This window comes from Salarias fasciatus, chromosome 19 (assembly GCF_902148845.1).
Source record: "Salarias fasciatus chromosome 19, fSalaFa1.1, whole genome shotgun sequence".
NCBI classification, from domain to species: domain Eukaryota; kingdom Metazoa; phylum Chordata; class Actinopteri; order Blenniiformes; family Blenniidae; genus Salarias; species Salarias fasciatus.
Window position 1 is genome coordinate 5,135,836 of NC_043763.1, and position 15,994 is coordinate 5,151,829.

Genomic DNA, 15,994 nt, shown 5'->3' on the forward strand with positions numbered 1-15,994 from the left:
AAGTCCTCATGCAGTCAGAAATGCACAGAACGTAGAAAGACCCCGTGTCGGGCTGCAGGCTTTGAGTTTTGACATCATGATGTCCGTTCAAGTTCACACAACAGTCTCTGGACACTCGGCTCGGTCCTGTGGTCTCTCCACCACTAGATGGACCCATGGCACTGGAAACGTCACATGCTACACTATGAGGAGCCCGGGAAGCACGTCCACCAGGGGGGGGGTCAAAGGTCACACTGCAAACCTCAGAGAGTCCCTCAGACGTGTGTTTAATCATTAACACTCGTGGCCCAGTTTTAGTCCCTGAGCCATATGTTTGACACCCCTGGTGAAGACGCTTTCCTCACATGTAAGAAGCTCAAATCACAAACGGTTCACACAGCTGCTTTGTGGCAATTTGAATGAAAAGGCGTCAGTCTGTCGTCGTTTCTCACCTGGAAGCCGTTGAAAGCAGAGGAGCCCGTTTCTCCTTCTCGTCAGAAAACAGTGAATCCCGAACGCCGACGTCGAAACGGAGCATGCAGCGGTGGAGTGTGGATGCTACATTAAGCCCTTTATATATGCCGGATCCTGGAATGTAGTGAAGCATGGGAAATTACACCTTGGAGGATCAGTTCTGAACGGGCCTGGTCGTCTGGATCCAGGCCGGAGCGGCGCTCACCGTTTCACTGGCACGGCATAAGAAAAACGCTCTAATAGAAATCTCAAGGATATAAAAAGAGGCTGGATTCATTTCTAAAAAAAAAAAAAAAAAAAAAAGAAAAAGAAAAAGTGGTCTCACGCTGTATTTATTGCTGGCTGTGTCGATGTGCCTCTGCCGTTTGATTTTCGGGACGCTGAAATCAATAGTTTTCATTTTTTTCCAATAATGTTGCAATACCAGACATGTTCAATTCCAAGGGACACACATATATATATATATATTTATAGCTATAAAACAGGATGGAAACACCATAAACGGAGCCGTCCGGGAGACGCTGGATGAGCTGCATGCCGGGTGAAGCGTTGACCGAGGGTCCTCACGTCGGCACCGTCCCTCCGTCAGCGGGAGGAGGAGGAGGGGGGGTGGGGGGGGGGGGGTTCAGGGCTGCACTACCAATATGGCAGCAGTGTCTGAGAGCCCCGTCCAGCCCGGCTCCCCCCGGCGGGGGCTCTGTCAGGACGACTGCATCAGGCCTGTCAGGCGCTTCCCCGTCAGCGACTTGCCCTGAGAGGTCAAGTTAGAGCGGAGACGACACGTCACTGCACCGGCACGCCGGGAAGCATCCGTCAACCAATCTATCAATCTCTAAGCTACGTTTCCGCCTATCACAGGAATCAGAGATGAAACGGAAAAGAAGCCACGACAGAGTGCAACATGGTCCTCAGAGAGAGAGAGCGAGAGAGAGAGCGAGACAGAGAGAGAGAGAGAGAGTGAGGCAGCCAGTGGGGTTCGTGACATGAACAGCCCTCGCTCCACATCACTTACCACGCTGCGCGTGAACTTCTCCAGGGAGGTGCGGCGGCCCTGCTCAGTGTCTGCTGGCTGCTGCTTTGGGGAGGGGGGGGGGGTGGGGGGAAGCAGGGTGAGTGTCCGGGTCAGGTAGGGGTGGGGGGTGGGGGGGTGGGGGTAGATGTTGTTAGTGAGGAAAGTAAGGGGGCCAAGCATCGCAGAAAAATAAAGGAAATTAGAAATGAGGGCCCGGGGGGGTGGGACGGTGCAGGTGGGGTGGGGGGGGGGGGGGGTGGGGGGGTCAGTGACAGGCCAGCAGGAGGAGCAGTGTCCACATGGGGGGGTGAGAGTGGGGTGGAGGGGGGCAGAAAGGCTCATGAACAGAAGCTGTGATCGGCTGACAGGGGAAATGTTTATATTGAACTCTCTACTTCATTCGTGCACGAGCTTTGTTTTAACTTCTTTTTTTTTTTTTTGGCTCTGTGTGTGTGTGTGTGTGTGTGTGTGTGTGTGTGTGTGTGCACCCTCTGTATCACCAAATCCCTTAAAATAAGTCATATATCATGTATGTGCAGAATGCTACCCATGTAAAAAAAGATTTTCATGATGTCTCATTTTAAACAATATACCGGGTCTGCTTTTATTCTGATGTATAAAGTATCAATTTGGGATTTTCCTAATAATCTCAGGCTAACTAGTGATGAAATACCTTCACTGAGCTTTGGCTGCATGAATATCAACAGACTGAGTTAAAAGTGTCTTATTAAGCAATAATTATGCTCCCATTTAAATGTATTAATAAGAAGACATCTTAACAAGTGGCAGGGTGTTGTTTGGAAATGTTTTTTTATGCTATTAGCACACACACTTTAGAAGTGAATTTATTATAAATGAAATGAAGAGGAAACATGATCAGAAAAGTGCAACATGTCGACAGGTTGCAGGATTTTAAATGTGGATATTCACAGTGGAAGCCTCCAGGAGGCTCGCTGCAGCCAATACCAATACATCTATCTATTGTGTAAGAAGAGTAATCCAGCCTGCAGTGAAATACTTCAGCGTAAGTATCAGTGCATGGGCGCGTTTATCTATTTATTTATTTTTATCAGATCTGCAGATGCAGCGACCTGAATCCTTTAAAGGAGAAGTACATTTTATATGAGGATACATAGATCAGAGAAGGTATAAACCCTCATTCAAACTGACATAATTCTTCTGAATCAGAAGTTGAGTGACGGTTGGATTTTGGTGAAAAGCTGATGATGTACCTGAGTGACACACACTCTGATGTTGAGTCAGTGTATTATGCGCTGAAGTTGGTGTATTATGTGGAATAAACTGTCTGCAGAAGCATCTGATTTGTAAAGTATTTTGAATTCTACACATTACAAATGCCTGATAATGTAACCTGTGAAACATATTTAATGGCTCGAGTTTTTCTTTTTTCAGATGAGTTGAACTCATCCACTGTCATCATCCTGCAGCACAATATTGATTCTTCAGTCCAGCTGACACAGTGAGAATCAATATGAATCTGAAATGTTTTCGAAACCATGAAGAAGGAAACGCCAAAGAGATGGAAAATGCATCGAGAGTGAGCGCGTCGTGGAGCATGGAGGCTCAGTGAGGGTCAGCGAGTGCGGCTCACCTTCTTTCTGGCTAACAGGAGGTCCTGGTAGATGTTGGATCGCAAAAAGCGTGCATAGCTGTCACTTTTCATTAGCTTGAATATGTGCTCCTGCAGAGAGAGAGCAGAGCGGATGAGTGTGCGCCGGCCTGATTATGGTAATGGCGTGCACGCATGTGTGATGGGAGGGGGCGACGGGCCCTCCTGAGTGATGTCCTGCCAGGGAGAGGCGTCGCACGTCACACATCGCCGACCCGCTCGGGGAGCCCAGGGAGCCAGGGGAGGTCACGGCGAGCCGGGCGGGCCACCCATTCACGGCATTACCCGCCTCATTAGGCCCTGGCACAAACACACTCCTTCATTCTTCCTCTGCATCCTCATTCATACAGTGGTGCAACATGAGCAGGGTGGGAGGATTCAGTGTGTGTGTGTGTGTGTGTGTGTGTGTGTGGTCAGCTGAGCCCCTCTAAACTCAGCATAGAGTTGAAAGAGACCAAATGAAAACATAAGAGAACTTGTCTTCACAAACACTCCAGGAAGTCCTGCTTCATCGTGTGTTGCCATGGTGATGTAAACACTGCAACTACTAATGCGTGAAGCCCAGATGGCTGATGGGTATTCTAACCGGTCAACTTCACACTCAAATCAATCTATCTATCTTTCTATCTGTCTGGAAACATTGTTGAAATAACTCCCAACACAATTATCACACAGGTGGACACTGCTCCGCGCTTGTGTGACTGTGTGAGTGTGTCCTCATGCATGCCTGAGCAGAGCATGAATCCGTCCCCTCCCGTGGGAAACAAAGAGCCCGGCCCACCTGAGCGTCCTCGTAGCTGTATCGTCCGGGGTCTTTCAGGTTCTGGCTGGTGCGCTCGTAGCTGTGCGAGTCCAGGTTGATGGAGCTGGGCGCCCCCTCAGCCAGGAACTCCTGCCAGATCTCCTGCGCCCTGGAGGAGACGTCCTGGAGCGGCCGACGCTTCAGATCCTGCACGGCCAGCCAGAACCTGCAACAGCAGCACATCTGGTTAACAAACAGCTGGATGAAGAGACAAGTAGCATCCAGAAAAAAATACACAGCAGCGCCACACACTGCAGAGCAGGGCCGATAAAGTAATTATACCAGGGGGACAGGAAACACTGGGGGGGCAAAATATTAGGACATTTCCCAATAGCAGATGAAGACTTTAAAACATTTACAAAAAAAAAGTGTATACATTGAAATACTCATGCATGAATAGCAAAAGTACTGCAAATGCCACAATGCAAGTTAAAAAAGCAACAACAAAAAGTCAAAACAAAAGAAGAGGCTTTGTTTACATTAGGTCAGCAGGGGTGTATATTTTACCCTCTTACCCTCTAAAGTGGCTTCAGTGGCTAAGATCTACAAAGGTCCACCATTGTGAGTTGTTGCATTGTTTCCACAGTGAAATGTACTGTCCTTTTTAGGACCTAACATAATTGGGGGTATGATAAAATAAAAAAAAACCCTAAAGTATTGTTTGTGTTCGATGGCAGTAATGTAGCTGAATTCACTTTGTTTTATGTCAAACGAGGGAAAATTGCTTCTGAGCAACTTATTGAATTATTATTAGGAAATCAACCTTTTTTTCTTTCACTGTATTTGCAACAGTGACAATAAAATATTATAAACCAACTGAATTGAATTAATTTACAAGTTATTAAATTGTCCCGATAGTCTGGTCAGAAGGACAAGCTTTGGTTCCGGTCCGCGGGACGATAATTTCTGACGGAACCAAACGATTGACAGCAGGGCACATATATGACGTTTTGACTGTTTCATAATGCTGAACAATACTGTTGATTGATTTTAGAAAACACATTAATTTCAATAATCGAGCAACAATCTTTAACTTACATTTTATTAAATTCTCCTTCAATCAAAATAGTCCGTCAGAAGATATTGTCCCCTGGAAACAAGGTCTGTTCTCCACTTCCGTTGTGGCTTTTTGTTGTTGTGACATGACTTTTTGTTGTTCCATTGAGACTTTTTGTTGTAGTTTTGTGACGTTTAGTGTCGTGTTGTGGCTTTTGCAGTTTTTTGTGGTATTTGCTGGCATGTTGTGTCGTTAATTGATACAATTAAATCAGATATTTTTATTACTAACATAGTTTCAGAGCTTGAAACCATATATTTAAGTTACATTCCTCTATAACTAAATAGATGGCGTGTTAAACCTGCGGCAGGAAAAAAAGTGGACTAACTTGATGTAATTGGCTAAAACAGGGGTGTCAAACATAAGGCCCATGGGCCAAAAAAAGGCCGACAAGAGGCTTCAATCTGGTTCACCAAACCAAGAAAATTGACAACATCTCAAAGAAAAATATTGAATAAATAATATAAGATTTCTTTAAAGACTTCTGAAATTAATAACAAGTGAATTTATAGAAATTATGCATGTTTTTAGTATATCGATATATTGAGATGGACTCTTGACTTCTGGAAAATGAGATCTTTTGTTTTTTTGTTTTTTTTTTTTTTTACGAGTATTTGATTATGTTGATGAATTCCCTTTCTCCATCTATTTTTCCTTTATTTCAGTTTTGTCGTACTTGAACTCCGTTGCTTCTTAACAGTAGTTGTGTTATTCTTTGAGGTGGTTAATCTCATAAAGATTTACTTTATAAAAGCAGGTTTCTTGAATGGTTTCTCCTCTTTGGGGTGCTTTAGTAATGTGGCTGTGGAAGCTGAGCTGTCCGCACTGTGTAGCTGTTTTTAATGAATGATTCACTCAGTGAGTTCAGATGAGGTCTCATCAGTTAAATGATGGCGCTCGCACGTCATTCTGGTCCGTTTCAGTTCATCACTCTTTATTAAAGCGCTCTATTTAAAACTGCAGTCATGCACTACTTAATATGACCTGTTCTGGAAAGACATATGATGACAAAATATGCAGTTTTTCACTTTTTATGTCCTGTCGGAGTTACTTTTTTTTCTTTCTGTTGAATTTCAGGAAAATATTGATTTTTTTTTTTTTTAATAATGTGTATTTTGCACAGGCAGAAAACACATCAGAGCAGTTTTGCTTGCAATTTGTTCACAAAGTCCAATTTCTACTTTAGCTGTAAGGAAAATGAGCCTTTTTACTGTAATGTTCTGGTGAAGCAGGAAGCTGAGTCATTCTGTACATGTTGATGTTGCTTAAAGGCCTCAGAGCTCACACTGACAGAGAAATATATCAAATGAAACGATTGTAGTGCTGACCTTTTTTTGTAAGAACGTATCTTTGTAAGACTTTTTATTTCTGTTATTACACTCAAAAGGCATTAAAAGATACTTTGATTAAGCTGGATTCTTAAAACAGAAAGGCTATGTATAGATTTACTGTTGAAGAGAGATTCTTTTAGAAACAAAATGTGTTCCATTTCTTTGACTGGATGAATGAATGATTTATTTTTATTTATTTATAATTCATCAGACAAAGATAGACACGTCATCAATTACTGTTCACTTTAAATAACCAGGAAAAGGAAGAGGCTGAAGTCAGCGGATTAATCATTCTTTTCCTCATTCTATGGACAACTCAGAATAGTGTTTCTCAAACTGTGGTATGTGCCACTGCCAATGGTACAAGCTGCCTCGTGAAATATAAGAGGGCAAGTCATGAATGTATGTGTATGTTTAATAAAATCTATTTGAGAATATATAAAGTATTCCAAAACTGTGAACTTTCCCGAGCTCGCAGGTTGAGCCTCCACTGCTGTATGTTCAGGTTCAGACAGGGTGCATTTTGGGAACTGTTGGTAAATGAGAAAAGACAACCTCTCACCGTAAGTTTTCTGAGCTGAACTCTGACTCCAGAAACTTGAGGAACTGGTCTCGCCCGACGGGGTCCTTCAGGGCCTCCTCCAGGGAGAAGCCCCACTTCTTCACGCGCTGCTGACTCGGGTCTCGACTAACACCGCACACGAAATAAAAGGTGAACTCACAGACGTGGTGTTGTGACGGGCCGTGCACGGACCCCGGGGCCTCACCTGGCCTCCTGGTCCCAGAAGGAGGTGTCGTCACTGATCCAGGGGTTGGAGGGCTCGGTGGGCGCCACGAAGGGGTCGTACTCCATGAACTGCTCCGTGTAGCACATCAGGCTGTCGGCCACTTTGGAAACCTTCATGCAGTGTCTGTCCAGCTGGATGTTCAGGAAGGTGATCTGTTGGAGAGGAGGCGGAGTAATGAGGAGGCTAAATGAGGCAGCGGCCCATCGGTCTCTGTCCCCGGTCGTCATGGTGACGGACGAGCGCTCACCTCCTTCTGAACGTCCTCTTTGGTGGGCTTCCTGGTGGGCTGGGAGCTGATGTGGACCGGGCTGGGCTGGCTCTGCCCGTCGTCCGGGACTCCGTACACTGACTGAGAGGGCGAGGCGAGACACAACGCCGTTATCAGGACATCTGGACACGGTCAGGACGTGAGCGCAAGTTTAAATAATCGACATGACTGTTTATAAGGTGTCCTCTGCTTCATTATTTGGTCACCAGAACAATAAATTAAACCTTGACCAGTTTTGGTCCGTGAGCCTTATGTTTGACACCCCTCAGTTAGATTCTTCAGTAGTGAATCCCTGAACCTTATGGTCGCTGATCACTGTTTTTGTTCTATTTATTTTTTCTGAAACGTTTTGAGCACAAAAAGAATTGTGTTTTGATAATGTAAAATTATTAAGATATTTTACTTTTGGTTCCTTTTTAACTGATTTCCATTAATGAACATCTTAACAGTCCTCAGCTGTCTCACACCAAGCAGTCAGTTACGTCTGAATACTGGATTCAGGAAAATATTTCACATTGTAAGGTAAAACTGTTGAGATCCATCAGCAATAAAAAGTCTTTCCTGGAAGTTTTAGACAGTTCTACTTCATCTGTATCACACCAGAGTAATAAAAACATGCTTGTTTATACAAAAATATATTTTGTTTCATTATTATGTTGCCCACATTACTTTACTGTGCTCATATATTAATATCTAAAAGATGTTCTGCTTCATATTCCTCTGCATCTGCTACAGCTATTTTTTATTTGGTGGCTGGATTTATTTACTAATCACAGAGGGGAATAACAGCGATTTACATTAAATAGGATAACATGTTAAGAAAATGTTTAAATAATAATTAAGTATAAAATTGTTCTCTCCTCATGTATAATCAGTTTTTTGTTAATAGTTAATGGGATTGTTCTTCATCAATAATACCAGATTCTGTTATAGTTTTGACATCAAATTGCATCAACCTGAATACTTCTCCACTGACTCAGTGTGTGTATGAAGTGTTTCCATCTATTAATGAAGCTTAAAGAAGCCGAATGTGAAATTCAAGGAATTCCATGTCTGTGCATTAGATGGCAGTAATGAGCCAGATTGTCTTCAGAGCAAGTTTCAGCATAGTTTCTTCTTTGTGTGTGTGTGTGTGTGTGTGTGTGTGTGTGTGTGTGTGTGTGTTCTCGTATTTCTATCCTTGTCGGGGCCAAATGTCCCCACAAGGATAGCAAAACGTGGAACGACGTGCCTTGTGGGGACCTTTTTCCGGTCCTAAGTAGGAGAAACAGTGTTTTCTTGACCATGTTGTTGTTACTGAAAAAAGTAAAAGTGCAAAAACATTTCTTTAGGGTTAGGCTTTGTTGTGGTGTGGGTTAGGGTTAGGGTAAGGGTCAGGGTTAGGGGCTAGACATGAATGGGAGTCAATGGACGGTCCCCACGAGGATAGAAATACGAGACTGTGCGTGTGTGTGTGTGTGTGTGTGTGTGTGTGTGTGTGTGTGTGTGTGTGTGTGCGTGTGCGCGCGCGTGTGTTTAGGCACAGTGAGCCTCCTGACCTTCTTGACCCGGTGTGGGTTCCTCTCTCTCCGGCACTTGCGGATGTCCATCTCGGTGGTGTTGACGCAGCCTGGCTGTGGGACAAAGACGGACACAGAGTGTGTTTCTGGGTCAGATAACCGTCTCTCGTGTTTGTGCTCCGTCATTCTCACACACACACACACACACACACACACACACACACACACACACATAAAAAAGGCTCCTATTAAAAGTGATAAACAAGTGATTCTGCCTCCAGCAGTGGAGCTGAAACTGCTCAGCTACTGACACAACAAATCCCGGTCTAAACCTCTTTTTTCCCATTGTCCTCAGTGTCCTGAACTCACCACGGGCCTGTGGACGTCCCAGAATGCCCTCTCCTGGCTGTCAAGGATCTTCCTCTCTGCCTTGTCCTTCTTTCTGTCAATTCTTACAGAGGAACAAACCAGATTAGAGTATCTCAAACACAGTGAATCCTGTTTCAGATTGGAGATGCACACACACACATACACACACACATACACACAAAGCTGGGAGGTGTTGATCCCGACCTGTCTGCACCCTTCACAGAGCAATGCCTGCAAATCTGCACCCTGCATGGCAGACATTCCCTGATAGGCGCCGGCGTTGTTATCCAGCAGGAATAAAAGGCCTCATTACTCCCACTTGTTCTGAGTGATGGCATGACTTTAAATTTCATTTGGTGTCATTAGAAGAGGCCGGTGTGCTTACACATACCAGCCAGCAGATGTCCCTCTTGGAAAGTGTTGAAAAGCCTGTGTGTGTGAGTGTGTGTGTTTGCTCCCAGAGGAAAACACCTGCTTTATTTACTGCATGTAACCCTTGAGTGAAAGCAGAGGCTGGAAACAGCTCCATTAATGAGAGAATCAGCCAACAGTCTCTGCACACCCCAGCATTTCCTCCTCCGGGGGGAAATAACACTCACATCATGCATGCAGCCAAAGGCTGGAGCTTCCTGAGGATCGATGCATGAACCTGGGACGTGTCGCGTTAACACGTCGGCGACATCAAACGGCGAACCACGTGCAAATGTGCACACTCACTTGACTTGAGCTTCAGCCTGCATGAAGATGAATTCCCACTTCCTGGCGAAGGCCCTCTGCAGCCGCGCCAGGTTCTCCTGGAAACAAACACAAATATTCCCACTTTTCACTCTTACAGAAAGCAGAAGTTGTTCCGTCTGAGACTGAACCACTTTCTTAAAACATGAATGGATGTTTCACACAATATGGCTGTTTGAAAGTCAAAAATATTTCAAAAACATTTGACGAATCATGTTTTATTAATGATTGAGTTTTCTTTTTTTAGACACGCTGAACTTAATATGTGTGTTATAGTATGTATATTTATGTGGGCAAAGTTGATTTATGTACATTTATTTACACATTTATACATTAAGCAGTACATAATAAATAGACTATATGTTAATATGTTGGAGAAATATTCACTAAAACAGTGAAAGAAAAGCCTGATGAACTTTTAGAACTGTGCATAATACATGTGGAGACAATATGAGTGTTAGGAATATTTAAAAAGTAATGAAGGGCATAAAATATTAACAAGCTTTTTTTTTAAAGAAGGTGAAAAGTGGCTTCTAAATAAGCTTTAATAATTCACAAATATATAAAAACGACTGTATTCAGAAAGCCTGGTGGGCGTTCAGAGTTTTTACAGCTCACAGGGAAAAAAAAAAAAAAAACAGAAAAAGAAGCAGCAGCATCAGCAGAATGTGATCTGAGTAGGAAGGAAGGTGTTTGACCAAACCTGAAGCTCCGAACAAGAAACTGACTCACTGCTGCCACCTAGTGGCATTAATTAAATCCAGAAATCCTATATCATGTACCTTTAAGGCAGGAGCGTGAAACACATGGGCCACATTCACACACAGTGCTGTTCATTCCACTTCTGCATCACTGTCAAGCTGTGATCACTACGAGATACGTCTTCAGAAACCTGACTGTAAATCTCCAGTCGAAGCTGTGTGTCCTCAATAAGGCCCACACAGGCATCTGTGGCGGTTTCTACCATGTGACCTTGTTACAAACAGAGGAAAACAAACTCCAGTGAGCAGGCATGTTCAGCGTCGTGCAGCCAATGAGGCCTGCAGGCACGCAGCGGCCTGGATGGGAGCGAGGAGGAAGTGGACTGGACAGGAGCTGCAGCGTCATTCAGAGTATCGGAGTGCGTTGCAGTGTTGGCGCGGAATATCCACAGATCAGCACTGCGAAGACGCTCCTCCGGAGACCGGATCGATGGGACGATGCCAGGTCGTGCTACGGATATTTTTGTTTACTTTTCAGACTCTGTGTTGTCTTTGGATTAATGGTGCTCCGGTAAGAGTTATTTACCTTTAACAGTCCGATCGTGTTTCACTCACTTCCTGATGGATCTGTTTCTGTCTAGAATGAGAGATTTCCTGATGTTTTTGCATTCTAAAACAATCATTTCAATGAAAGCATCATTTTGGCATTTGGACCTGAAAACGCCGTCATGTCGAGGACAAGGCTTCCCCCTGACCCCGTCCTGCAGCTCTCCGCCCAGGTGGAGAGTAACCTCACTACTGAACAACCACTGGAACCCAAAGGCTGAACTACTACAACAAAAACCCCGTTTCACTCACGGCCTCGTAGTCTGCCAGCTCCAGCCGGGCTTTGTTCTGCATGGTGCGCTTGCACAGGTAAATGGCTGCAGAGGAAAGGAGAGACGAGTGAGACATGAAGGAGAACACACTGTTTGCTTTGTGCCAACAAAAGATTTCTAAGCGGTTACACTCTTCTTCTTCTTCTCCTCCTTCTTTTGATGGAGGGTCTCAGCTGTGTGAACTAACTCTAATGAACGTCTTGCTGGAGCAGGCAGGCTGTGTGTGGTCTTTTGAAATAACAGGCCTGGGGTAAATGCCGAGCAGGCGGCAAATCAGAGCCTGTCCCTTCATTCGGTGGGAGCGGGGGGGGGCGGTGGGCTCCTGAGGGACTCCCTCCCCGGCTCCTCGGGGCCAGATACATTACAGGGACTGGCCCCGCCGATCAATAGCCAGTCAGTGTCGACGGCGGATCCGCAGAAGGAAAGAGGCGAGAACTGACAGACGGCGTGTGACTCACCGTAATCTGTGTTCTCGGGTTCCCAGCAGTTTGAAGGCCAGAAGTACGGAGACTGGAGAAGACAGAATCAAACACACTTTAGAAACCCATAACTGGAATGTCGGACTTTGATTTCTCACAGCGTCCATGATCGATCTGCATTTACCGCACACAGAAAGTCTGAAGACACAACTTTTCATGTCAGGCTTTCAGAGTGTGAGGCGAGTTGAGCCTATAGGGGGCGACAAAGACCCTCAGAGGGCCACAGGAGAAGTCTGAGGGGTTCAGGGGGATGCCTTATCCCTGCAGGAATCTCCCAATGAACGTTTTAAACAGAAAATATGACGAAAATGTAACATTTTTACAACCAAATTCATGTAACGTATGATGGAAATAAGAGTGAGAGAAACAAATCTACAGAAAAATGAGTCTAGCTGGGTAGACTGACAGTAATGGGGATGAATTAAAATGACAAAAATTAGCTTTAATGAAACACCAGGGCTGTGATAAATTAAATCTAATGTGAATTTAATGAAAATGAATTATATTTTCACATATATTAGACCTGGAATTATTGTCAGAAATGATTTTTTTTTCACCCGTGACAATAACTGAGAAGAGAACATGACAAAAAAGAGGAAAAAATGCTGGTAAAAACATTATTGAAACGCAAATTGAAACATAATGCGGAAAATAAGAGGAAATTGTGAATTGTGGTTGTATTTTGGGGGTGGGGGGTCTGCTCCTCTCACACTTTCTAAACCTCAACTCGTAATACATTCAAAGTTCATTCTCCAGTCCATGAATAATGAATCAGTCCCATCTATCATGCATTCTTAATAATGGGGCAGAATTAGAAGTTCTCCAGCACATATTTCATGAGCTCCATTCCTCACGAAGGTAATTAGCCTGAGAGCGGAGGGCGGCCGCTGACGGACGCGTGATGAACGGAGGGGTTAATGCGCTCTGGGAGACGAGCAGGTGATCGGGGAGACGCTACATCGGCGGAATCTGTGACGAACGGGAGCGAAATGTCATTAAAGTCAGTTCGGGGAACTATTTTTAGAGCGGCAAACAAAGGGCCGTCTCGTCCGTCTCCGTCTCGCGGCCGGGCCGGCGGATTGGAGCGGCGCCGGCCTGCGGTGACGTGGGCCCGTTGCATCACCACAACATCACAGCCAATATTTTTAGCCTCCTGCGAAACGAGCAGGCGTGACTCGCGCTGCCCTCGCCGCACAGGCACAATGACGGCTTTCAATCCGGAGCCGGAGATGAATGCTTTCCGAGGCCGGCGACGGTGAGGAAGTGGCGAGCCGGCCGGCGGAGGGAAGCCAGTCCGGGGTTAAGACGCCGACGGCCCGGTCGCGGCAATGAGTCGGCGTGGAGCCGGCAGCCATCGCCGGGAACCTGTCAGAGTCCGTGCTGGACTCCAGAAGAAAGGGAAAGAAAACGAACACGCCTCCGACGAGCCGCGCGGTCGAACCGCAGGCCCCGTGGCGGCGCGGCCCACCTCCCGCTCTGACGCATCGCGCGGGACGGACGCTCAGCCTCGACCTTGGTGGGATGAGTAATAGGCTTAGGAGGGATTGCTCTCATTAGCATCACGCTATAAACGCACGGCCGTGATGAAGCCTCCTCGTCTCTGTGCGCTCGGCCGGTCGTCCTCTACCTGGAAGCGGTACAGCGTCCCGTCGTCCTTCAGGGTCAGGACGTGGTCGGAGATGGGGAAGATGTAGCCGTGGGCGGCGATCAAGCTGCCCAGGTGGATGGCTTCGGCTGGGGGCGGGACGGGAGACACACGTTAGAACCCGTTTCATCCTGCTGTACTCTCCAGCGCTCGCCGGGCTTACCTGGGTCCTCTACGGAGAGGTTCTTCATCAGCCACTGGACGATGTCCGCCCCTGAGGGTCAGAGACAGACGGCAGGTTACAGGTGGCGGCGTGTCAGAGCAGAGCAGGTCTCGACTTTTAGAAGGAATCTCGTGCAAACAGACACAAAAACTGATTCTGCACAGTATTTTAATCCATTCTGTAAAAACCTGTGTAAAAACGCACAGGAAGAACATGCATCTTCCAGACAGAAAGGCCCCTGAGCCCAGAGAGGAGCTCAGAGAGAGCCTGCTGCCGTGTTGGAGACTGCATTTAATCCTCAAACTGATTCCAAAATCAACATCAACTGCAGATCTCATCCACATCTTTACACTTCAGATCTGTATGACGTTTTCTTATCCTGAATGTACGCAACAAAAAACTTGGTTTCCACTTTTGAGGACACTTTTACACTCATTGGATCAGATCTACTGACCCTTTGCTAAAATTTGGTGCAAAATTCAAATTTAAACTTGAAATGGGAAGCACAGACAGCACCCACTACTGGCCAGACACGCAAACTACATTGGTTTTATCGGTTTCTGCCGTTGCTCTGTAGACATTTTCAGGAAGCTGCAGTGTAAATGTGAACCACTTGAACCTTTTAATGTCTTGTATGCAGTTCAACAGACTTTAACACAAGATATTCGTGAACCAAGCACATGGATAATGTTTGATTTTGTGAAAAAAACACACTGAACCTTTACTTTGGAATTGCATATTAAATTATTTCAGCTTCAGACGATAGACTAAAACTTTAGAATAGTTGATTTCCAGGTCAAATTTCTATTTCAAACTGATATATTAAATTTCATATGGACTGTCTTCATTCCATGTCATTGAGGAAAACCATCATACGAGTGTAATGACGGTTCAGAACACAGTTTTCTTTTAAGATTTAATGTTTTGACAGAATGAAGTAATAACCACAGTAGAAATAAAGACACGTACTGTATTGTGCTTTATTTCTATAGCATCATGTTGAATTGAGTTAATGATGTCTTTCAGTGGTGTTTTTTTTGCAAAGTAGGCACATCGTTCACCCTATAATATAGAATCATTCTCCAGATGTAGACTCTTATTGTCTTTGTGAGGAAAAAAACTCTGCTTGCATCGAGTTCTGTCTATCTATAGAGTATTTGTTCATTTTCTCCTCTCTGCTTCAATTTTTTTTTTTTTTTTTTGGAAGGCATTGGATAAATGATGGTCCAGTGGTCCTCTGGTCCAGACCAGGACCGGTGAGAACAGAGCCTCATGTCAACAGGTCTGCTGTCGGCCGTCCTCCCTCGGCTCCTGGACAGCAGAGCTCGTCTGTCTGTGTGTTTGTCGGCGGATTCAGAGGGAGCTGGCGAGGCTGTCAGGCCTCGGGGAGCCGTGTGAAGGAGTGACTCAGAGTGAGCCTCTGGGAGAGAGAGCGAGAGAGAGAGAGAGAGAGAGAGAGAGAGAGAGAGAGGGAGGGAGGGAGCATCCCCCTCGTCCAACACTGGTGACTCATTTCGCACACGGGCACAAACACAAAGCGGTACAGTGCGTCCAGCAGGAGGAGGAGGAGGAGGAGGAGGAGGAGGAGGAGGAGGAGGAGGACAGCAGCTTCTCGGCGCTGCTGATAAGGGCAGCGTCACACCACAGGCTGTTTCCTCAATGACCAAGGTCTTATTGGCAGAGACATCATCCGCCCCAAACCACGGCAGCAGCAATTTGAATGAGCCGAAAAAGGTCACACTCGCTTTACCGAGTCTGGCTCCATGTTTTCACCCAGTGAAAACTGGTCCGCTGGCTCACAGTGCAGCCGACGGACACCAGCAGTCACACGCAGACAGTTACTGTAATCTGCAAACACACACACACACACATCTGAGTACTAACACCAACCTGACACCACACTGGGGATCTTGGAGAGGAAGCTCTTGACGGTGCGCACAGGTACGCCTCCTGCTTTCTCGTCCTGTATTCGAGTAACGATGTCTTCGATCTGCGGAGAGGAGAGACGGAGGGAGTTTAGTTCCGACTGAAGGCACAGCAGAGGAAGTCAGGAGAAGCGTCTGAGTTAAAGCTGCTCCTAAAACACATTATCGTCTGTCTAAAGTGACAGCAGGTGAATTTTCTGGATTTTCAGGTTGATTTTCTTTCTCAAGACAGAAACCGAAGACAGAAGCGTCTGTGGTC

The 15,994-nt window shown here is 45.6% G+C and overlaps 1 protein-coding gene across 3 annotated transcripts in view; it reads right to left on the reverse strand.

Moving 5' to 3' along the window:
* Positions 1–844: 844 nt before the first annotated feature.
* Positions 845–15,994, reverse strand: part of LOC115406351 (regulator of G-protein signaling 6-like) — a 41,627-nt gene continuing 26,477 nt past the window's right edge. For 2 of the 3 annotated variants that reach the window (XM_030116321.1, XM_030116320.1), the window contains exons 3-17: positions 15,701–15,800; positions 13,811–13,861; positions 13,630–13,736; positions 11,982–12,033; positions 11,504–11,568; positions 9,927–10,003; positions 9,210–9,291; positions 8,880–8,954; positions 7,321–7,422; positions 7,053–7,225; positions 6,848–6,973; positions 3,877–4,063; positions 3,078–3,167; positions 1,466–1,525; positions 845–1,204 (exon numbers count right to left, since the gene is read on the reverse strand). In XM_030116321.1, coding sequence (XP_029972181.1) covers positions 1,154–1,204; positions 1,466–1,525; positions 3,078–3,167; positions 3,877–4,063; positions 6,848–6,973; positions 7,053–7,225; positions 7,321–7,422; positions 8,880–8,954; positions 9,210–9,291; positions 9,927–10,003; positions 11,504–11,568; positions 11,982–12,033; positions 13,630–13,736; positions 13,811–13,861; positions 15,701–15,800 — 1,398 coding nt within the window. In that variant the 3' untranslated portion in view covers positions 845–1,153. The remainder of the gene's footprint in view (positions 1,205–1,465; positions 1,526–3,077; positions 3,168–3,876; positions 4,064–6,847; positions 6,974–7,052; positions 7,226–7,320; positions 7,423–8,879; positions 8,955–9,209; positions 9,292–9,926; positions 10,004–11,503; positions 11,569–11,981; positions 12,034–13,629; positions 13,737–13,810; positions 13,862–15,700; positions 15,801–15,994) is intronic. The other variant, XM_030116322.1, reaches the window with a different exon arrangement.